Below are 22,500 nucleotides of genomic sequence, written 5' to 3'. Positions count from 1 at the left end.
TATGTTTTGAACGCATTATTTCTAAGCTGATTGAGGCAACTCCAAAATACATGTATTTTATCCTGGCGGCTGACGGCTGAGTCACAGATTATTAAGTGCCTGCTATCCTTATGTCAGTTTTTCCACTTCCGAGCTGGAGAGAAGCTCGTGCAAGAGTGTGCTTTAGAGACAAAAAAGTGAGGAGATTGAAAGTTTGAAGGCAAGATGGCATTACGATTGCATAACACAAGGCGTCTAGACGACAACACGACCTGTTTCAGTTTCATCTTTGAAGACTTTTCAAGCATTGGAGCAAGTGTGTACTCGAAGCCGTTCAATTTCGCCGCATCAAGGTGGCGTTTGCAAGGCGGCATCAAAGGAGGAAAGTTCGGTGTGTTCTTAAGGTGGCTCGGCGGTGGCCAGTACAATGATAAAGTAAAATGCAAGATTCGATGCACATTAGAAGTTATCAATAACAGGGACCCGTCTAAGTCTGTGAGAGCTGGGAACGCAAACGACGTTGACGAGTTTCCTAAAGTTGGGTTCGGAGTCGGCTGGAGTTCCTTGATCACAACAGAGGAAATCCAGAGGCTCGATTCAGGGTTTTTGGATGAGAACAGTTTGTTCGTTGAGATCAAATGTTCACCTGTCAATATTGTTTTTGAAGACAAATTGGTTATAAATGTGTCATCTCGCACAAGCTATGTCACTAGCTCAAAGTTTTCTTTGCACGGGGAAGAATGGTATCTGGTGCTGTACCCAAAAGGAGAGCCAAGAGACAACAACGAACCAAATGCTGACTTTGCGGCTGCATACCTGCATAGGGAAGAGCCTTCCATGTTAAGATTCAAAGCCACCTACTCCATTTATGTGCGCGGAGGTCGAGAAGTACAAGTGACGCATCATTTCTGCGACAGCAATGCCAGCACAGCGTTTGGTATCGAGAAGTTTGTTCGCAGCAAAGATCTTAAAGCTATCTCTAAAGGAGGCATGGTATCAATCGGTGTAAAGATCACAAGCATTGATCCTTATTATTATTTTGGTTTCGACACCACAAACTGGTCTCCACCCAACAACATGGGCAATGAGTGCTTCATTGATGATGCGTACCCTTTAGCATTCAAACCCGGATCCAACGATAAGAAAGCGCTGGATTTTAGCTTAATGTTCGATCCAAAGAGCAAGCACGCAGATTTAGAAGATAGCGCGTATTACGTGAAGATTCAGTGGAGTGTTCGTTTATTTTGCTTTAAGGATGACAACAGAAGCGTTACGGGGAACTCGTGGGATGTTCCCGGCAGAAGTGCATTCTGTTTTAGTCAAGATGAGATGACTATGAACACAAGTTTGGAATTGAACGAGGTACATACTAACTTGAATAACGTATTTCTAACTATAAAAGCTCAGGCTGTCGAGATCGCAGAAGCCTCCAGAACTGAACAGACTGACGGCTTCTTCCCACTTCCCTTAAGGTGCCCCTGACCCCAAAATATTTTTTTCGCTAAAATGAATCTTTTTCTTCCTTTTTCTAACAAATCCTGCCTTTTGTAGGCTTACAAAACTTGCGAAAAACCAAGCATCTTTTGTTCACGACCGAGTTTAAGGGGGAGTGGCTCTATTCCTGACTTGACGTCACAATCTACTTTGCATGCATGTTTAGAAAGAGGTAATTACTGCAATGTAAATCAGTTTTGTGACGTCAAATCAGGAATAGATGTACTCCCCTTCTGACTCGGTCGTGCTTGGGTTTTCGCAAGTTTTGAAGCCTATAAAATGGCAGGATTTGTTAGAAAAATGAAAAAATGGCCGCAATGCGTTTCGAACTGGTGCAAAGATTCATTTTAGCGAAAAAAATATACTTTAACCTTTTCAGTTTCCCGCACGCAAAACCAGAAACGAAACAGGCCTTAGGCCTGTTGTGAACACCGTGTTTACCTTACAGAAACCATAAAAAATCATGTTATAAGAGAATATGATGCTGTAGCAAGATATAAGACCTGGCTTACAGCTGTACAGATGTAAAATGTTCGTTAAACTCAGCGGAACTTGCCGTCTTTCGTTTATGGAAAAAAGTAAGGGTTTTGTCCTGAATGGATAATCGATCTACGGCTTCTCCTTTTTGTAATTTTTATCTCTTGAGTCAATCTTCTAACGGCGAATGCTTGTTTTGTCCCATGTTTGATATCTCGAACATATTCCACCTGCTGCACTGAATCAGAAACTAATTCACATTTACACGGAACGCTTATAGTGACGTTTAAGGTGAATAATAACGCTCTTTCTTCATAATATCCTAGGTATTAAACCCTTACAGCCCGTAACGCTTATAGTGACGTTTAAGGTGAATAATAACGCTCTTTCTTCATAATATCCTAGGTATTAAACCCTTACAGCCCGTACTTGGATGATGAGAAACATTTGTGTGTTCAGTTGATGATTAAAAACACCAACGAAGTTTACGATCCATTATTGATTAACTCGGACAAACACAGCGTCGCAAAGCTGAGGGAGATGAACGCGCAAACAAAGGCAGCAGTTGAAAAGTTTTGGTAAGAAGATGTCATGATTCGCAGGGTTAAAGAAGGAGAGTCAGACCTTCCAACTCTCACAATCACACGGTTTAACCTCTAAATCTCACGGTTTCCCACAATGAATGGCAAAGTCGATGAATACATCCCAAAAACTTTTTTAAGAAATGAGCGTATGTGCTGCATGTTAACATTAAGTGAAGCTATGATCTTCGCAGTTATGAACGCAATTTTTACAATAGCGTAGAGAAGCCTGAAAAATTCACGACTTTCAGTCAACGGGGTTTGAACCCGTGACCTCGCGATTCCGGTGCGACGTTCTAACCAACCGAGCTCTGAAGCCACTGACGTTGGGAGCTGGTCATTTGTGGGTTCTAATGGTCCCGCGAGCGTCGCACCGGAATCGCGAGGTCACGGGTTCAAACCCCGTTGAAGTCCTGAATTTTTCAGGCTTCTCTACGCAATTGTAAAAATTGCGTCCATAACTGCGAAGATCATAGCTTCACTTGATTTCATATCCGCAATTCATATATGATTCATTTCATATACCATTTTATCAGTGTTAACATTTAGTTGTATGTATGCGTTTGACTTTTTCTTACGCATTTAAATTCGAAGTTGTTATAAGAAGTTACGACCTTAGCTTGGTATACGCTGACATATTACAACGATTATATACCGACTTTTACAATCTGAGGGTAACCAAGAGGACTGAGTGAAGGACCAGGGTGCGCGATTGCGGAATTAGAGGAACGAGGCATGATACAATGTCAGATTTTTCTTTATATAATGAGGTGCAAATTTTAAAAATGAGATGCAAAGTGGTTATTTACAATCCTGCATCTTAGTGACCAAGGACTAATTCAAGTAAACAAAGTTTGATGGAAAGAAAGCTTTGTCTCATGTGTTAAAAACCAAAAAAGGCAACCAAAGCCTAGAATGATGAACACAAATAAGGTAGTAAGGTAATCCAAAGTACTTGTTCGTCTTATGTAGTCAGGACTTACATGAAGCAAAACAGACAGGCCTACAGTATGTTGTTTATGCATGACATACTTCAAACGTATATTTTATTTACTTATTTATTTATTATTTTTGCCATTGCATAAAATTTGCAGATTAAAAATAGATAACAGATAAAAAAAAAACTTTAATGGCGAGGAAAGCTAATAAAAAACCATTAAGGCTTGTGAGCTTACTGGTTCACTCACATGAAACTTAAGACTGGGTATATTAATATCACAAAGATACAAAGTATAAAGTTTCTATCTGTGGCAGAATTAATATTTACCTGGAATAGATTTTTCAAGTTTCTTTCTGAAGGGTGCCACAGATAGAGAGATGCATGCGTCTCACTGTAAGGCTTAGTTTTAGCTAGCCTAGGCGTACACATAGGCTAAGTTTTATCAAAACAAAAAAGAACCACTAATTATGACAGTTTGAATATTGTTAGTGTTTGATTTTCTTTGTTTTCGTAGATTTTTGAAACCTCAAGATTTTAGAGTTTCATAGGTTCGAAGGTCTGCGCCTTGGTTCAAAAGTCTTGCATGGATGAAAGTGCACTGTGCTGCTAACATTTGTTGTGCAGTCTTCAATATTTAAGTTAAAGTAGAACACCATGTATCTACTCCGAAGTAAATCACGCCAGAATGGCCGCGCTCCAGGGATCCTACGCGAGAGTTGGGTTTACCTGGAGTGCAGGGATGGCGCAGTGGTGAGAGCACTTGCCTCCCACCAATGTGGCCCGGGTTCGATTCCCAGACTCGGCGTCATATGTGGGTTGAGTTTGTTGGTTCTCTACTCTGCACTGAGAGGTTTTCTCCGGTTACTCCGGTTTCCCCTCTCCTCAAAAACTAACATTTGATTTGATTTGTGTTAATTGTTAATTTCAGTTTACAGTGTCCCCAATTAGCGCTCCAGCGCTAGAACAACTAGACACTTAAATAAAAGTTCCTTTTCGCGTTTTTCAGTGTCTCTGATTTCACCATATGCTCACGGGGTGGGGCATCTGTGCTAGGAGTGCATTTGAGAAAACGCTAGGAGGGCAATACATAATTCTATTCTTCAACACAAAACAAAACAAAACAAAACAAGAACAACAACAATAACGACGCACGTTTTTTGTTTGATAGGAAATTTCAATTGGAAAACGCGACAGCGGAGAAGGATCAGCTCCTGGCAGATAAAGATGAGGAATTAGCAGCCAGAGAAGAGGAACTAAAGCAAAAGGAGCAAGCGATTCAAGCTCTGGAAAAGGAGATCAGTGAAAGCAATGAATATCTGGCTGAGATCGAGAGCACGGTAGATGAGGTCAGTACGTCGGCATCCAGTCGATTCGCCCGCAAGTCGACTCGCTCTACGCCGACTCTCCGGAACTTAAGATGATTCGCCCTGGAACAGCTACATTGAGGCGAACGATTATCGCACAGAGTGAAACCAAAATAACCGATAAAAGTGACAGTGACGTACATTAGCATAAAGTGAATGGTTTTTCTCTTTAACTAACTACCATCCGGCGAATTACTTTTGGTGCGGGCACGCGAGGCTTTCTAACGAATCTGAGCGGGCTTTCTAGGGTAACTCAGTACAGCTTCACTCACTCTAATCCTTGCGCGACTGCCACGCGATACTACACTCGTCCTGCTTCGTGAAAAACGCTCTATTCACACTGAAACTATACTCCACCCTAAGTTTTGGGCTTTTACCAACACTTAGGGTCCGATTACATGGAGAGTTTCAGCCCGGGCTGAAATTTCGCTCCACCCTCCCAGCTGAAATTTTTTTGCGATTACATGATGAATTTAAGCCCGGGCGCAAAACGAAAATTTGCGAGAGAAAATTTACTGAGATGCGAAAACACAATTGATGCGCATACTCACGTTCCTTTTTCAGCCCGGGCTGAAATTACAAGCGCATCAATTGTGTTTTCGCAATTGAGAAAATATTTTCATGGAACTTTGCGTTTTGCGCCCGGGCTGAAATTGAGCACGTAATCGCAACAAAATTTCAGCCCGGGCTGAAATCCTCCATGCAATCGGGCCCTTAAAAGGCCGGTTCACTGGCCAAGAAAGAACCGCGCACCGGTGGCTCAGTTGGTTGGCTGCTATGCGGGAGGTCGTGAGGTCGACTCCGGCCGGAACAACACTCAGAATCTTTAAATAACTGAGGGGAAAGTGCTGCCTTTGTAATTACATCTGCAAATCATGTCTTCTCGGATAAGGACTAGAAACCGTAGGCCCCGTCTCACAAATATCTTCCATGTTCATTAGTCCATGTGGGACGTTAAAGAACCCACACACTATTCGAGAAGAGTAGGGGATCAAGTTCCCGATGTTGTGACTGTCCTTTGTGAGTGTATGGGTGGGTGGCTATAGCAGGTCCACATCAGCTGAATACCTGCCAAAACTTCAACCTGCTCAAAAAAATAAATAACAAACAAACATTCTTTCAATCGGGCTAGTTAGCCCGCCAGCCAATGCGCAAAAACTTTAATCCATTAAAACTGTTTTTCGACAGCGCACAGATTTCAAATTTTTTTCTGTTTCCGCTTAGATTGATGGCAAGAAAGTTAGCAGCATTAAAGATCTTGTGCAAGAAGCTCAACCGGAGGAGGAACAACTTCAAAAACAGCAGGAAGTTGCCGAAAAATTGAAAGCCTTCATGATGGTAAGACAATTTACAGGTTTTTATAGCCAAAATAGGCGATCGACAAGTATACACCTTACAAAACTTGGACAAAGAAGAGTCATCCTTAAGGCAAAATCCAACCAAAACTGTTGTTTTTTTCGTTTGCTTGTCATAGGAACACTTGCCATTCACTGTAAGCCGTATTTCAGTGGTTGGTAGCGCTGGACAGGGTACAAGCATCAAAGGATACCAGGAACTCGACTTAGCAGTCTTTCTAAAAGGTATAATGCACCCTAGGTGTGCCATACAGTGTCCAACTTGAATTTAACGCACGACAGTTACACGTTGAGTGTAAAATTGATTAGTACTGTATATACTAAAACAGTTCTAAAACAGTCGATTGCGTTGAAGGCGTACTTTGATTGGTTACTTAACCTCCGAATATCTTTGAGCAACTCGCTCGGGATTTGCACCTGAATATTGTAATCCTTGCACAAATAAATGAATTAAAAATCATAGTTTCGTGTTACAACATTTCATTGTTTTAGTATATACTAAAACAACTATTCACCTCAGTGAATGGATGCGCAATGCAATACTAAGGAATTACCTTAAGCAACTTACAAGCTTTTATATTTTTTTAATGTTTTTGCTTTCTGCAATATAATGCAGCTTACGTCTGATCATGTACAGCTAGCTAAAGCTAGGAAGTCTTCATGGCAAAAGATTTTGACAGTTCATTCAGCCCCTGTCATTCAGCTACACAACATAAAACGAACGAACTCTCTTGAGCCGATGTCCAAAGATGGCCTAACCACAGTGTTGCCAATCATTGCTTTTATAGAGAAGTTCCCTACGTTTCGCTCTGTGTACAGCCTCAAAATCGTCTGAAAAAAAAATCATTAAGAGGAACTTATTTTTTTAAGAACAGTGGGTGACCGTTCCCAGGCTAGTTTGAGCTTTCTAAAAATCTCGCCATACCAGCAGGGTTGGGCTGGTATGGTTAGAAAAGAAAAACTGTGAAAAGAGCGCAATTGCCACAGCTTTTTTAAAGAGGCTACAACAGAAAACTATTTTTTTCGTCATGCATTTTCTCAGACCTTCCCAGAACCGAACACAAGAGTTGGTTGCCCGCAATAGTTTTTACCTTTAAAACACTCTTGAAACAAGAAGGATCCAGATCAGCTGAAAACAGTGATGACAAGCAACTCACAGCCACCAAATTGCCACCATGTTCAGACTTTGTGACAACTCAGACAACTGTTGAGTTCAAATGCAACAATGTCAATGTTGTGGTGTTGCCAATCAACGACTGGGAGCCAATAGGAGGCTTTGAAGCTTTATACAAACAGAGCATGAGTCAACCAGCAGATGGACAGATGTTGTGAGTATCTAAAACAGCTAAAGGGCGTGGTTAAAAGAAAGGAGGGAGGGGGTATTTTTTAATCTGGTAAAAAGCACCCCAACCTCACAGCAAGGATGGCACAGTCGGTTAGTGCGCGGCCTTGGTGCAAGAGGTCCTGAGTTCGATTCCCGGATCTCACATCCTTGTTTCGACTTCTTTCCTTTCCGTGTAGCTAAGTAGCTTTAAATACCCGTAAAACGGAGCAATTTATCGACGTTAAATATGGTTACTTTACTTATTTTTACCCCTGTGACTAAACACATTCCACTGTGTGGTGGTTAATAATAATATCATTATTACTCATTCTGTTTTGTCAAATCTTGAAAATCCTCCAGGCTGTTGAAGTACATGAGTTAACTTCAACATGTTCCAGGAGCTGACAAAGTGCCCTTGCCTTATCATAGCTATTTGTGCTAAGGTACCCTCTAATCTTACACTGTTAGCAGTTGTCCAAACAAGAATATTAATAGACAGTACAGTATAATCTTGTGAAGGATACAATACAATACAATGATACTTAATTGACCACTCCCCATAAGGGCTTTTCAGGGTCAATGAAACACATTACCACTACAGAACAGAACATTCAACAACTGTTAAAAATCCCAACCGGCCGGAGGCAAGCTAGTTGGCTATTTACAAGTGCAGCTGAGAAGTTGAACCAGGGACTACCAGAAACAAATTCGACCAGTGGTCAGAACGTGTCTTGAACCTGGGATCCCTGGATCTCAAGGCAAGCGCCCTAACAACTGGGCCCCAATGCCTCTATATAAGATACAAGTTTATAGAATTTGAATCTCAAATGACAAAATCTTTAGCTCCAAGTGTGATATTACAGATAGTGTCCTCTACATTTTGAAACATATATGATCAGAATATTGTTCTTCTATAAAACGTAAACTTGTTATTTGCTATTTTTGGAACAAAGTTGAGAACTAATTATTACTTTTCCTTTTCTCAAGTTATAATGTGGCTGTCTGTGAAAGACAAACTGAGTTCATTTCCAAGCAGAATCCAAAGGTACCATCTCTAAAGAAACAATATGTTTTCTTCCATATTGTCAATCACTCAGCTCCATGAATCTTTTGGCGTGTTATAGTCAACTATCCTGTTTACTTTCCACAAACCAAACCAGCCTCAAAGAAAAAATGCTTCCTGACCATCACAGACACATGGGGCACAGTTACCAATAAATGAATTATTATTATTATTATTATCATATTATTATTATTATTCTTATTATTATTATTATTTTCTTGATGATTTGTATTGAAAAAAGACTCCACCTTTAAGTTAATAAAATTTGTATCTGCATTATTTAACTTGAGTATTTTCTCAAAAGGTGATTAAAATTTGTAATGAAAACATGACCTTCATAATATTTAGTATTGTCCAACCGTAACATTGATAATATTTAAGTTATGATAAAAGATATCATTATCATTTGCTTAATTGAGACAGTTTTTAGTAGCAATGCCATAGTTTTCAAGCAGTTCTCTGTTTTTGTATTGCCAGTGCAAGGATCTGATCCGGATTGTTAAGAACTGGACTAACACTGTTTCCTGGCGCAATACCTCATCAAAACCGAGTCATTACTTACTGTCATTATTGGTCACAGCTGCTTATCAAGTGGTCAATGAGTAAGTATTTTCAACAATAATAACCCTAAGTAATAATTATTACTTACTAAACCATTGAAATGGACACCAAATCAGAATGAAATTAACATCTTAACATTCCATCCCTCTTACAGGGGAGGTGAAACTGAAGCAGTAAGAGCAGACAAGGATGTGTTTTTGGAATTGGCAGACATGGTTGGTGATGAATCATTAGAGTAAGTGTCACAAAAAAGTACCAAAATAAGGATGTATCCTCTCAACCAAATGACAAAGGTATAGCTAGACAGACAGATAGATAGCCCTCATTTAAAAATGATTGGATTTAAAGCAAAAAATCGTGTGGTATGGTTTATACTTATCTACAGAAAACTATAAGATCAATATGCAATAAGAAACCTAAAAGCAATCAAGTATAAATGATTTATTCAGATAAAAAATTGCAAGAGGATGGAAATGTTGTGCAACCTGGAAGCAAGTTGGGTTGTTTAATTCATAGGGATTGGCTTTGAAAGCGTTCAGACAATAATCATTAATGTTCACTTGCAGCTGTTATAATTTGCTGAGAAAAGTTTGATCTGCAAAGAATACTTCTTCCACACTCCTCAAAACTAGTACCGGTATTTAAAAATTAATGTTCTCCTCTTTTAGACAAAAATGGAAAATGAGAAACTGTTTACCAAATAATTTGGACTCATGGGTTTGAATCTAATTCAAGCCTAGCTTTTTGTCAGGCTTCAGTTGCGACTGCTTAACTTGCTCTCTCTCAACTGTGACAATCATCATCATTATTATTATTATTATTATATTATTATTATTATTATCGTTATCGTTATCATTATTATTATTATTATTATCATTATCAATTCCGGTATTATTATTATTATTTCCAACACACACTTGCTTCCCACCAATGTGGCCCAGGTTCAAACCCAGACTCGGCGTCATATGTGGGTTGAGTTTTTTGGTTCTATAATCTGCTACAAGATGATTTTCTCTGGGTACTCCTGTTCTCCCCTCTCCTCCATAACCATCATTTGATCTGATCTGCATTAATTTGAGTTGGTTTCAATTTTACAGTGTCCCCAATTAGTGCTCCAGCACTAGAAGACTACACACTAATAAAGTTCCTTTCCTTTCCTAAAAACCAAAACTTATTTTATCTGTTTTTGCCATCTTTCTTCGAGTATTTTGGAATGAGTATTACCTGGCAGACGACTATCCACATGAACATCGTCCCATCGCATTTAAGCTGCCAATTGTTCAGGATCCTGCCATTCCAACACATAATGTTGCATCTGTTGGACTTGAGGACTGGGCCCAATTTAGGAGAGAGCTGTCAAAATGGGTTGCAAAGTTGACTCTTTAGTTAGTTGCATAGTTGCCTGGAAAGAACTTCCATTATTCTGAGGGCAGGGTTGGGGGGGGGGGGGGGTGGGGGTGGTATTTAATCCATACTATTATCAACTCTTTTTGAAACAACGTGGCCCAGGCATTATTATTTGGTTATCACTATTGGGCTAAGTAAATAAAATAAGCTGTCTTATTTATTCAGTTCAGGTGCTTTTTAGGTGAGCTACAAGACTACACTGAAGAAAATACATAATACAGTCGCCACTGTTATAAAGTTTTTAAGTTTTGTGTTGTGTGATGAATTTTTCCTGCGTCAGTGATTCTGCAAAGTTTTTTTTTCAGACTCACTATTAAAATTAATGCAAGCAAAGGTTTTTTCCTAATTGTATATCCATTGTAAGCTCGTTTGTCAGGGACCAATAATTTTTTCAAGGGGAAAGGGCTGGTGCCAACAGGAGTAGGTCATGCTTTAACTCAACCCTACCCCTGACTTTCTTCACAAACGACCCCTGTCATCCCCATGCATTGACATATAAAACAGTTTGGTGCTGGACAGAGTAAAATCTATGATTGGTCCTCTCAAGAGACAAAGGCCTTACAACATCAATAGGGATCTTACGCAAGGATGACAATGACAACAGCTAAGAGAACGCCACAAAACAATAGGTTTAAGGGCGGTGCATATTATAATGAACCCTTATTTATTGCGCCTACATTCCGCGCATCTTGAGATACTCAAGTTTCCTATGGATGGTGGTTATTGATACAGGGATATTTTTGCATGGTTTAAAAACTATACAGAGCACCTGATGACAAACTTTCAATTTTCTCTCTCAATATCCACACCGTTATCACCAATTTTATTCCTGGAATGTGGACTCACACTTTCCATGCCAAGCGAGTAAATGCAAAATTATTACAATAGCAGGAAATAATATTTTTAGACGACTTTCTCGTAGCCGTCGTCGTCGTCGTCGTCCTTGCTTAAGGTCCCTAATATCTACTCAAAAGCTATGCAACCCTTTTATGCTACAATCTCGGAAAAACTGTTGAGACAGTAACACAAATTCGCCTTCATTTTTAAACATCCCCAATTACTCTCCCCTTCCCACTCCCCTCCCCCCTCAGTCAATGTTGCTGAGTATCGTCATATGTTCTACAGTATATTTCTGCCCAAGAGAAATCAACATTGGGGTTGGAGGGGAGGGAAAAGGGCAGGTTGCAAGCGGTACATTTGGATAACTTGTTGGAGTACCCAAAATATTCTTTTGTCTCAACAGGTTTTGTCCGAGATTGTAGCTTGTGTACAGCTGCCCCCCCTCCCTCTCCTAAAAAAGGATCGAAGACGATGTTTGAGGAGAGCAAGCGGCTGTACACAGGCTATTTTACCGTTAAGGAATGCCCCATTGACAAGTAAAATTGGCTTGGATTGGACAGAGTAGACTCTCAGGAAGGCACAGAGTAAAGGGGTAAGGGGTACTCCATAGGATTCAAATGGCCAAACCTTGAATGTACATAAATATAATTAGGCCTCTCCTCCTCCTTCGTAGTGGCCGCTTGCTTATAAGTGCCCCTAATAAACTCTTGTTGAATTTATCTCTTTACCTGTAGGAAAACTATTTTGCAATTTTTACTTTAATATTTCATTCTTAATGCTCCATAAAACTTAAGGACGGTGCCTACTAATTCAAACGTATTTTGCCCCGATTTATGATTATGCAGGAAAGGTAGATCTTCACAAGTGTTATTCAAATCCAAAAAGAAAATTGGGGTAACCACGCATTTTCAAAGATAATTCATGAACAATATTTGTAAAAAGCTCTAAAATACAAAGGAATGTATGGCGTTCTTTCTCAAATTGAAGCTTAATATTATTATCTCTAAAGAATGCATGGTTCCCCCCAATTTTCTTTTTGGATAACAAGAGTACTTACGAAGATCTACTTTGTCTGTATAATTTTAAACCACGCAAAAATATCCCTGCATCAGTAAGCATCACCGATAGGAAACCCGAGTATCTGGAGATGCGCAGAACATATGCGCAATAACAATGGTAGGCACCGTCCTTAAGAAAACCAGAAGTAGACGGCTGGGAAAGTAAAATAAAAGTAAAAGTAAAAGCTCCCATTGTTGCCATTGTTGTGTGTCTCGTTCTACAAAAGCTTGTAACTAATTTGCATGTGCTGGCCCTGTGTGGCCCTGTATTCTGTAGTCAGGGGCACCCAACGAGAATATACTTCAAAACCACTTCAACATAGCATTGTTGAACGTATTTTAGTATTTAAATGGTAGATATAGGCATATTTTTATCCCCTAAAAATTTTTCATCTGTTCGGATTTCCTAGCTGAAAGTCTAGTGATCCGGAAATTATAGGGATCAAAACTTACCTTTTCCAAAATTTCAGCCAGAAAAAGGCTCTCGAAAATTCTAGGTGACCTTTTTAGGATAAAAATCCGTTAAAAATGTTCGAAAATCCTATTAGAGGCAGGCAAGCAAATTCTAGATCTCAAATCGTCTTCCGAACAGATATTTTCCGAAAATTGACGATGGGTGCCCCTGTGTAGTTGCTCCAAGCTGAGCAGTTTGCGACATCCATCCCACGCATGAACCCATACCTCTTGACTACAGCTCGGCCCCTGCTTTTGAAGTTTATGCAACTTACCTAACCCATTGGAAGTTAAATCGAATGGATTTGACGTAAAATATATGTTTCATAAACTCAAATTTAACTTCTGCTAAAAATATTTTCACTTAAACTTAATTAATTTAAGGTGCTTAAAAGTTTAAGTTTTTCCAAACTTAAAAGCATGTAAACATTGCAAGGATGCCCTTGAGGGAAATAAAATTGTGATGAAGTTATTCTTGTGCGTTCAAATGCTAAATCTTGGGAGCAACCTAATATGAAGTTAAGAACTCACCTTGAACGATCATTTTTCGTGACACTTTTTCACAAAGTGGTTTATTTATCATCAACTTCCGCTGCTATTACTGCTGGCGCATCGAAATTCCACCAATCAAGTAATGCTTTAGACGACTCGGAGAAGTGGCGGTCATTTCAAAAAGGTGCAAAAAACAGCTGAACTTTGTTTGTCAGAGTCGTGGAATTGTAAATTGACTGTAAACCGCAGTTGATTATAGTAAAACATGCAAAGGAGTCTAACTGAAGATCGGGAAAATCTGCCCGTTGGGGTAATGTGTTCTTCTTTATATCAACGACGAAACTTACTAGAATTTCAAATCGATCTCGGTCTGACAGTTGCACGATAATCAGTGGACTATTTTTATTATTAGACATTATTAGTATGCATTCAACAGGTTGCAGCACAAGTCACTCCTTCCAGACAGCCATTTAAAAGTGTACAGGATAGTCGCGTCAATAATGGCGCTCCAAAGCGGTCTCTTCCTTCAGGTCTTTCATCAAGGACGCTTTTGAAAAGAAAGCAAAGATCAAAGAGGCATAGTGCTCCATTGTATGCCTTGTACAATAATGCCCCAAAGCATGTCAAGTCCGTACAGGCAATCTCACCTGTACTTGAAAAATCTCCTGAGAGTGACAATGTTCCTGCAACGCAACTCAGCTATGAAGTCTGTATGAAAGAAGTTGTGGGAAATGTGGTTGGAAGAATCCTTGAGGAAGTTAAAAAGGTTTGAGCCTGACTGCCTCATTTTTTACCTTTCAAAGTTATCTTATGTTGAGGTATTTGTTTAAAATGTGCCTTTTTGTGGGTTAATTTTCAGATCCAGGTGAATGTGATCAGCAAAAGTAGTTTCAGACTCCTAAATTTGCTGCTATTTACATACATTTGGTTGAAATAAAATTTAAATAATTAATGAAATATTTGAAGTGTAAAAAAATCAAGTTTAAAATACACCTGCACATGTGCCTCAAATTATTTAAAAAATTCAAAACCGATTTCTCCAAAAATTAGCATAAAGTATAGCTGTCTTTTTTTGCACAGGATGATTTAAAGAACATGGCTTGGATGTGTTTTTTTTTACTCAATGATCTGTTTGCTCCCCTTACCAGAATGGAAAAATAAACGGAGCATGTTCTCAAAAGAAGATGGAGGAATATGAATCAATAATTCTGCAGATGAATAAAGAAAGATTGAGGCTTGAGAGGCAAATAGCTCAGTTGATGAAGGTGGGTTTCTTTAAAAGACTATTCACATATAATTATTTATTACTATTTACCAAAATCTCTGATTTTTTAAAAAAAATTTTGCTTTCAAATTGGAAACCTGGACAGGATATTGGCAGTAAAAAGGGAAATTTCACCAGCAAGGACTCAAATTCTGCAAAACCTGAAATTGAAATTTTAGTTTTGAATTCATGTTAGAGATACTATGCCTCGCCATGACCAATAAGGTCAAACAGTCATTTAGTTACCAGTATTATTACATGTAAGTAACAAAGAAAGCTATGATCCAAAACACACAGCACAGAGTTTATCAGAGATCTTTATGAAAACTGAATAGAATAAGAACACAGGATTTCAAACTTCTCTGTCAATTGCTTGTTTTGGAATCCTAATGATAACTAGGGATGATAAAAGGGAGGTGGTGAGAGGTGTAAAATTATTCATCTCCTTCATCTTCTACTTTCTTCTCCTTGTTGCTTTCATTATGATTTTCCAAAATATATGTATTTTTTGTTTTAATCTGTGAGAAACAAACCCAGTGAATGGATTAAACGTTTCAGGAACAAACAACAAATAAGAGGATACTTTGCGGCAAAGCTCCAATGGCAGCAACAATCTTGAAAGGTGAATTAGAATCAAAGCAAAAGGAATTTGCTGAGCTTCAAGGAACCTGTCAACAGCTTGAAGAGTTGCTGTTAGAAGTTCCTGTTTTGAAAGAAGAGTTGCAGAAGAGCAATCAAGAAACAAAGGCTGTGAGCAACCTGCTATTCCAATGTCGAAAAAGCAATGCTGAATTAAAAGAGCATGTAGCTAACCTCAATATGCAAATAAAAGACGTTGACATGATCTCAGAGCAACAGAAAGAGCTTCAAAAGAGGATAGGTGACGTTGCACAAGAAAGGGATGAAAATGTTGCTGCAGTTCATAGACTTTGTAAACTTTTAGAGAAGAAGGAGGAAGAAGTTCAAAGGAACAGAAACCATTGTGTTACTTTGAAACAACTGGTGGATAGGTTAGAGGTGGGTTATGATAACAATATTTTATTATTAGTTTTCTCTGTCATTTTGCTGAAATGTGCAAGACAATTTTTGTGAGCCAAGAATGACCTTCCCTGCTAGCAGAGGTTTCTCACTGCAAGCAGTGTTTCAGAAAAGAGAGGGGGTTACAATGACTTGGTGAGAGCTGTTGACCCGCTGAATTCCTTGTTGACAACCTGAGTGCCATACAAACTTAACTAAAAGCCTGTGCCAGCAGAAAACTTCACCATAAACCTTGTGGACAAATCCCAAAAAAGATTTTTATTCGAAGAATTGCCTGACTGTGTGAAGATTTCTTTTTAAGGATCCTTGGGTTAAGATGTTAATAAATAAATCTAAGGATCTTAGCATACTTGAATGATTCTTAAGGATCTCTGAAAATTTCATTTGTAAGATCCTAAAAGATTGAACCATCAACACCAGCTGAAACACCTTGAACAAAACATCAGAACTAGTCAGTGTCAAACCACTATTTTACAGTTTTAACTCCTGACTACTTCTACTCCATTTTTAAACACATCCTAAAATATCAAGTTGGCAAGAAAGTTGAAGATCTTTCAGAAGCTTGGCAAGGGTGCTTTAGCATTCTTGGCAAGAGTTTTTGAGGATTGTTTTTGAGACTGTAACGAAGAGGTTTGATTTTATAACGTCTTTACCAGTTACCTATCTCTTCCAAGCCAAAATGGTACACAAGTCCTCCCAGAAGAGTTTTGAAGATTCCTGTATTCACCAGGGCCATCATCCCACTTCATTTTTTGTTTCATTGTACAGAATGCTGCTGCTGAAGCAGAGAAATATGTAGCCTCGAGCAAGGAAAATGAAACGCTTCTTCAGTATCAGGTAAAGGACTGTTTTTTGTTATTACACTGCAGGCTTTGTTCGTGAGCAAGAGGAAGCGAATTCTGTGCTCAGATTGGCTACCCAAGCAGGCAAGATAGGTTTATATTGCCCTTGTGAGACTGCTTGTTTTGTTCTTGTCCAAAAAAAAAATCTACCGAAATATAATATAATCCAATTTTAAATCTCTTATTGGCCAAGCTTGTTTGGTCAAGATGGCTGGATGTTGGCTAACCTTTTTTTGTGTTTTTTGTGGACCGAGACAGCAAACTGATTCCAGTTGGCTGTAAGCTGTGCTCTAAGGTCATACATGGACCATATAGCGGCTGCCAGAGGCACCATAATATGCTTTTGTTTTGACCTTGTTGAGCTGTGTTGTTGCTGTACTTTGCGACAACGACTAGCAAGACATATCATTTATTTATTCTTATTATTTTTACAACAAACGGGTTGGGGTGAAATATACTCTCTCTCAGAATTTAAATAAAAAATATGCAAGTGATACGGGTCATTATCTGCAACATAGATTGATGAACTCAGTTTATCTTTGGAGACAAAATCACAGCTGTTAGAAGATACCCAAAGCAATTTTGCGGAAGTGGAGGATGAACTGAAAAAATCAAGGTCAGTTGAAGTTTACAAGGAACAAATTAGTAAACTGTTGTTCAATCGATAAAAAAAAAAAAAATACACGATAATTTTCGTTTTTTGCCTCTTTGTTTTTATTTACCGATCATTGTTTATATAAATTGATCAGCAATGATAAAATTCTAACCTAGATTAAGTTGGACTTTTCCAGTGGAGAACTGAATAATGAATTTGTGCCTGAAACAAGTTGCCGACTTGGTAAGTAAATAACGTTAAATTTTTACCATATTTCCAGAGAGAAGGAGAAGGAGTTAAAAGAGCGGTGTGAGAAACTAGGAGAACAGAGGGATTTTTTGGCATCCGATCAGGACCTTCATAAAATGGAAATATCAAGGCAAGAGCATTTGATCAACAGACAACAACAAGAAATAACTGATTTGAAGGTGAAACTTGAAAACGCCGTGGAACAAATGGAGGTAAGATCAAAATCACATCACTTTGATACATGTGTTTTCAGAGGGTTTTGTCGTCACTCACAAACGAAGTCAAAACATGTTAGAAATCAGAAGAAATGGCACTGTTTATCTGGTATTGTTTGTTGTGTTGGAAATATTATCAGAGCTATTATGTGGAAACTTACAGAAATAAAGCAGGCTTCTGGAATTTGGCTCTTTCATATTTTGTTTAACTTATAGTACATGCAATCACAACAGCAAGAGGTCAACGAATTCACGGAAGAAGAACGAAAAACCCTTGAGGTTACCGTCGGCGAAATGGAAAGCCAGGTATGGTGAGCTCCTAGATAGGTAACAATAACTTGATTGCACCAGAACCAGCCCCATCTAGTTTAAACATTTGCGAAGCTTTGCTAACTGATTTGTCTTTTTATGCCGCATTTCAGCTGAAACAGAGTAATCTCAAAAGGACGGAATTGGATGCATCATTGAAGAACCAATCCATGAAATACGAAGAACTTGTTGAGGAAATGGAACTGTCGAGGTAGATTTATATGAATATCCCAGGTGCATAATTTTATCGTACCAAACCATTTCGCTGGTTGCTTACTGAGAGTTTGAGGGCTAATGAGAAACAATTTTCCAGGGGTCTTCTACGAGATAAACAGGAGGAACTGGACGCCACGCAGTGCCAGGCCCATTGGATAGTTTTGCAACAGGAGTCAATTATAGCAGAGACCGCAAAGGAGCTGAGTGAGATTTCAGACATTGTGAACGAGTGTCTTTGGAAATGTAATGGAAGCGACGTTGACGAGGTAAGCTAACTAACAAGGCTCCTTTCAAAAAGGCGTTGTGTGCAGGCTTTCCCCTTCTTGGCTTTGCCGCTTTTGCGACGTTTGGTCTAAAGGCAATCTTCCTAGTTGTTCTCCTTTTAGAACAGTATTTTCCCAATGGTTGAAATTCTTTTTTCTTATTATTGTTTAGGTTAACAAGGGCAAAGATGTAACTCAGATATCCAAAATGGAATGTCCCTGCAGTGAAGATGACGCCTTTGCTACTCCCAGGTCGCTGGTGCAAAGTGTTTTGGAGGCGACAGCTATGAGAGAGAACAAGAAAGAACTACCAGCTGCTGTTAGTAAATTCTATTCAGTGTTTAATTTGAAATGACCCAGTGGGCAAAGGCGCATATTTTTTCAGATTTTGGACCGATCTTTGCCGAACCAAAACGAAAGAAGTTACTGTAACCAATCAAAACACATGAACTCAGTCAATAAACCAATCAAAAAACGAAGATAAATCTATGTGTTGGGCATTAAGCCCAGAAAAAGGCGCTTTTGATCGGGCGAAGAAGAGGCACGAAAGCGTTTCGGCCAATCGTAAATCAGATCAACTAGTTACTTGAGACATTCAATTGAAACCTGCTTTGCATGATATTCTTTTTGCTTCAGTAACGATAAAAAATTGGAGTTTACTTTTGTTTGAAGTCTCAGGCAGACGATCTTTGCGTACAACTAAGCCCAATTTATGAAGAAAGCGAAGGAGAGCTCAGTTGTTCTCGACTAAATCTCGGAGATGAAGAGAAGCCCCCATCTTTAATTGAGCAGACTCTGGGACTCAAACAAGCCCTAAAGCAGTTAGCAGAAGTCGTTAGTAACCTGGCTCCCTCGCTCCACGCACAGAATACGGTTAGAAGTCTACAAGAGCAAAGGTGGGGAAATTCATTTGTCTTTAAGGAGGCTCGAAATAGTTTCTCCTTTTTTCAAACAAATAAACATATTTTGTTTTTAGATACAGTTAGGGTAATCACATCAAGACAAAATTTGGCCAGGGTTTTAAGTACCCATCATAGATTTTTCACATCACATTTTCCTCCAAAATACCGTTACCATGGCAACGATATAAGGCATTTCCTTCAGCCTTAAAATCAACATATGTTGTCTTTTTTGAAAAAACGGGACGGTGAAATCTTCCCATTCTGCGTTACCAGATAATGTTAGAAGCAATCTCTAAAATATTTAAAATTCAACAAAATCTGTAGGTCAGTTTTTCAGAAAAATAAGTTTTTTTGAAATGTGTCGCTAATTTCTTTTTTCACCTACAGATTTTTTTTAAATTTGAAAGACAAGCTGTTTAAATTTGTCGAAGCTAACATGCAAAAAATGAAAAAAATTCACCGTCCCGAAGCAGAGATATAAGCGAGTAAAGTTGCAAAATCAGGAAAAATGAGGGGGTTACAAGATCGGCATTTACGCATGCGTCACTCGCTCATTCGAGTGCACGCGCGAGTAAAGCTACAGGCCAACACAAACGGATTTAAGTGACCATGAAACCGTTTGTGTACAATTTTCGTTGTTTTCGTGAATAGGAGATGTCTATATATATTCCATATGTATAGGAATTAGAAGAAAGGTGAGCGAAACTGGCGGTATTTGTTTATTTCTGGTGACCCACTTTGAATCGTGAGCTGACGCGAGCAGCTTTTAGAATTGCGTGTGTGGCTTACGCGCGCGCGCTCATCCGAAAACTCTTTCGAGCCTCCTTAATGCGTTGATAAAAATATTGAGCTACTGCTTCACCTCGCGATCACATGATAATTGCCACTTTCCGTTGGTTTGCTACTCCTGTTAGAGGCTTGTTTGTAGGCTTGTTCTTAGTAAAAGTAACCTTTTACCATAAGGGATCTTACCATGGATGTCTGTAACCATTTTACTAAGTTACGACCTTTTAACGACTGTTAACTTTCCTTACGTGTCGGCGTGTGTGGCGCGGAATTATTCAAAGTGGCGAGAACATTTCCCGCCATTTTTCTCCGAGAGCCGGGCACCATGCAGGTTAAGGGACGGGATGAGCAATTTCTTCTGAGTTAAAATTTTTGTTTCTGTGTTTTGCAGTTCCTACAGTAATTTGATACCTATTCTATGTAACTCGAGATTGCTTGAAATTTTTCTTTGTGCTTTATAATTGCGCAAGATTTTTTCTCCTACTTTTCATTTACAAGAATTTTTTTGGTATTTTTTCCTATCCCATCCCTACACCGTCACAAATAAATGCTCTCTCCCTGAGCTTTGCATTCAACAGCTATGCAAATTACCATTTTCTTTGCTGGTGCAAAGGTTTGATCTTTCTTTTTGAACGTCTAGATGAGAATTAACAGACTTCTTCAAACAAAATTACCCGAAATAGCGTGACCTAGCCCCTTTAAGCTTCCTAATAAGGACCTTACGCAACGACGACGACGACGACGGCTACGAGAACGTCACAAAACAAAGAGTTTAATGAACAAAAGCAAAGGCTCTGTACACCCTGCACGTGTGTTTTGCATTTTGGTAAGTTTCTTTGCCGTCCTCGTCCTGACAACGACGTGAATTGACCAAATTTGAGGTTGTGAAGAGGACGTGAGAACCTGACGAAACATTTTTGATTTTCTACCCAAAGAACCACACCGTTCATGCTAATTTTATTCCTGCAATGTTGGTACGCACTTTTAATTCCGATTTACTTGGGGTTGTAACGAAATTGTTACAATAACTGGAAATAATATTTTTGGACGACGTTCTCGTTGGCGTCGTCGTTTTCCTTGCGTAAGCTATCTTATCGTAGACTCCCGGTTGTTATTAGGGAAAATGAACTTGTGATATCTCTCATTTAACCAGGATCTTGTTAGAAAAGGAGCACAAGTCAGCCCTTGAAAAAGTTGTATCAGAACTTAACGAATGCAGAATATCTGAAAGAAAACTGCGCCAAGAAAATTCGAGCAAGTGTAATCAAATAGCTTCGCTACAACAGCAACTCAAAGAAAGCAGAGAAAATCTACAACATGCCTGGCAAAAACTGGATTCGCTTGGGGAGCAGTTTGAAAATACCTTTGAACAACAAAACAAAATATCAGTATGTTCGAGTGTTTATTTCTGAGTCTTTCTTTTCGGTCAGTTGTAATTAGATTGATTACGAAATTAATCATAACCATTACAATTTTCTCAAATTTGATTGGTGCATTAACTGCTTTATTTTTCACTAATTATTGTGTAGGGTTGCAATCGGACAGTTGCATCAGCCAATCATATTAAGTCCACTCAGCTTTATCCACCAATCACAGAAATACCACAATAACCATAGCAACAACCAGTTACCCTACCAAACTGGAGATTTTCCAAAGTGGACAAATTTGAAATATTAGACAGTGAAAAAGGAGTGCATTAATTTTGTTTTCTCGGAAATTGTAATGGTTATGATTAATTGGTAACAGGACTTCATGTCATCCAATTCATGTCATTCAGTTGTACTCGTCATCAAGCGCTCTACTTGCACTTGAATCGTTTATCTTTTTCTAGAGCTATTAAAATAAACTAAGAAAAGTTGAGCAGATTAAGCCTTACAAAATTTGTTTTACGTTTACATGAGCCCGGGCTAGGTGAGGGTTGGGTCGATCTCGGCTGACCCGGGTCAGTTTCTTTTTCGCTCGGTTGAAAAGGCTGGTAACTACTTGTCAGTAAGGAAAATGGCGAACGAACCATGCAATCATCAGAATCATCAATTTGTGTGAACGTTATGAGCCATTTTACGAATTTTATTTGCTTGTGCGTAGCTGCATGGGTTTTTAATGCTCGTCATCATGCTCCAACAGCATCATTTTGATATAGGCTGTGCATGGGCAAGAACGCTGAACCGCTAAAAGAGTGATGTTCAAACGATCCCGCGGGTCAAATGGGCCAGTGTTAACATGACGAAATTGAAGAAATTTCAACCCTCCTAGCCGGGTCAACCCGAGTCTCGAGAAGGGCTTGACTACTGTTTTCATGTAAACGCTTTTAAACGTTTGACTGCAAAAGGGTTACCCGTCGCGGTGATTCAACCCGGGGTCGTGTTATAGGCGCTTTCGTCCGATCTTGTCGGGCTGCGTCCTTCGCATTTCAGTTTCCAAGAATGAAAGGGT

At 39.1% G+C, this 22,500-nt stretch overlaps 2 protein-coding genes and 1 long non-coding RNA gene across 3 annotated transcripts in view; 2 read left to right on the top strand and 1 right to left on the bottom strand.

Annotated features, from left to right (window-relative positions):
- Positions 1 to 12,898, top strand: part of LOC138047395 (uncharacterized) — a 13,146-nt gene extending 248 nt beyond the window's left edge. Inside the window, exons 1-10 of the mRNA XM_068894235.1 lie at positions 1 to 1,341; positions 2,356 to 2,528; positions 4,640 to 4,817; positions 6,060 to 6,173; positions 6,310 to 6,415; positions 7,233 to 7,518; positions 8,502 to 8,559; positions 9,055 to 9,179; positions 9,293 to 9,373; positions 10,341 to 12,898. The exon at positions 1 to 1,341 is cut by the window's left edge and continues 248 nt beyond it. Of these exons, the coding sequence (XP_068750336.1) occupies positions 205 to 1,341; positions 2,356 to 2,528; positions 4,640 to 4,817; positions 6,060 to 6,173; positions 6,310 to 6,415; positions 7,233 to 7,518; positions 8,502 to 8,559; positions 9,055 to 9,179; positions 9,293 to 9,373; positions 10,341 to 10,524 (2,442 nt within the window). The 5' untranslated portion in view covers positions 1 to 204 and the 3' untranslated portion in view covers positions 10,525 to 12,898. The remainder of the gene's footprint in view (positions 1,342 to 2,355; positions 2,529 to 4,639; positions 4,818 to 6,059; positions 6,174 to 6,309; positions 6,416 to 7,232; positions 7,519 to 8,501; positions 8,560 to 9,054; positions 9,180 to 9,292; positions 9,374 to 10,340) is intronic.
- LOC138047396 (uncharacterized) lies at positions 6,429 to 13,005 on the bottom strand. Its single transcript, XR_011131836.1, has 3 exons — positions 12,897 to 13,005; positions 10,363 to 10,491; positions 6,429 to 7,021 (listed from the first exon to the last, which is right to left on the bottom strand). It is a non-coding gene; the product is annotated as an uncharacterized lncRNA (long non-coding RNA).
- Positions 13,006 to 13,525: 520 nt separating this feature from the next.
- Positions 13,526 to 22,500, top strand: part of LOC138047394 (interaptin-like) — a 12,251-nt gene continuing 3,276 nt past the window's right edge. Inside the window, exons 1-13 of the mRNA XM_068894234.1 lie at positions 13,526 to 13,698; positions 13,825 to 14,154; positions 14,537 to 14,653; positions 15,211 to 15,669; positions 16,459 to 16,527; positions 17,051 to 17,148; positions 17,408 to 17,588; positions 17,808 to 17,897; positions 18,014 to 18,111; positions 18,214 to 18,382; positions 18,552 to 18,698; positions 19,052 to 19,275; positions 21,221 to 21,455. Coding sequence (XP_068750335.1) covers positions 13,654 to 13,698; positions 13,825 to 14,154; positions 14,537 to 14,653; positions 15,211 to 15,669; positions 16,459 to 16,527; positions 17,051 to 17,148; positions 17,408 to 17,588; positions 17,808 to 17,897; positions 18,014 to 18,111; positions 18,214 to 18,382; positions 18,552 to 18,698; positions 19,052 to 19,275; positions 21,221 to 21,455 — 2,262 coding nt within the window. The 5' untranslated portion in view covers positions 13,526 to 13,653. The remainder of the gene's footprint in view (positions 13,699 to 13,824; positions 14,155 to 14,536; positions 14,654 to 15,210; positions 15,670 to 16,458; positions 16,528 to 17,050; positions 17,149 to 17,407; positions 17,589 to 17,807; positions 17,898 to 18,013; positions 18,112 to 18,213; positions 18,383 to 18,551; positions 18,699 to 19,051; positions 19,276 to 21,220; positions 21,456 to 22,500) is intronic.

The sequence above is a fragment of the Montipora capricornis genome, chromosome 4 (assembly GCF_036669925.1).
Source record: "Montipora capricornis isolate CH-2021 chromosome 4, ASM3666992v2, whole genome shotgun sequence".
Lineage (NCBI taxonomy): Eukaryota > Metazoa > Cnidaria > Anthozoa > Scleractinia > Acroporidae > Montipora > Montipora capricornis.
Note: the sequence above shows the minus strand (reverse complement) of the source record. Positions and strands in the feature narration are given on the sequence as shown.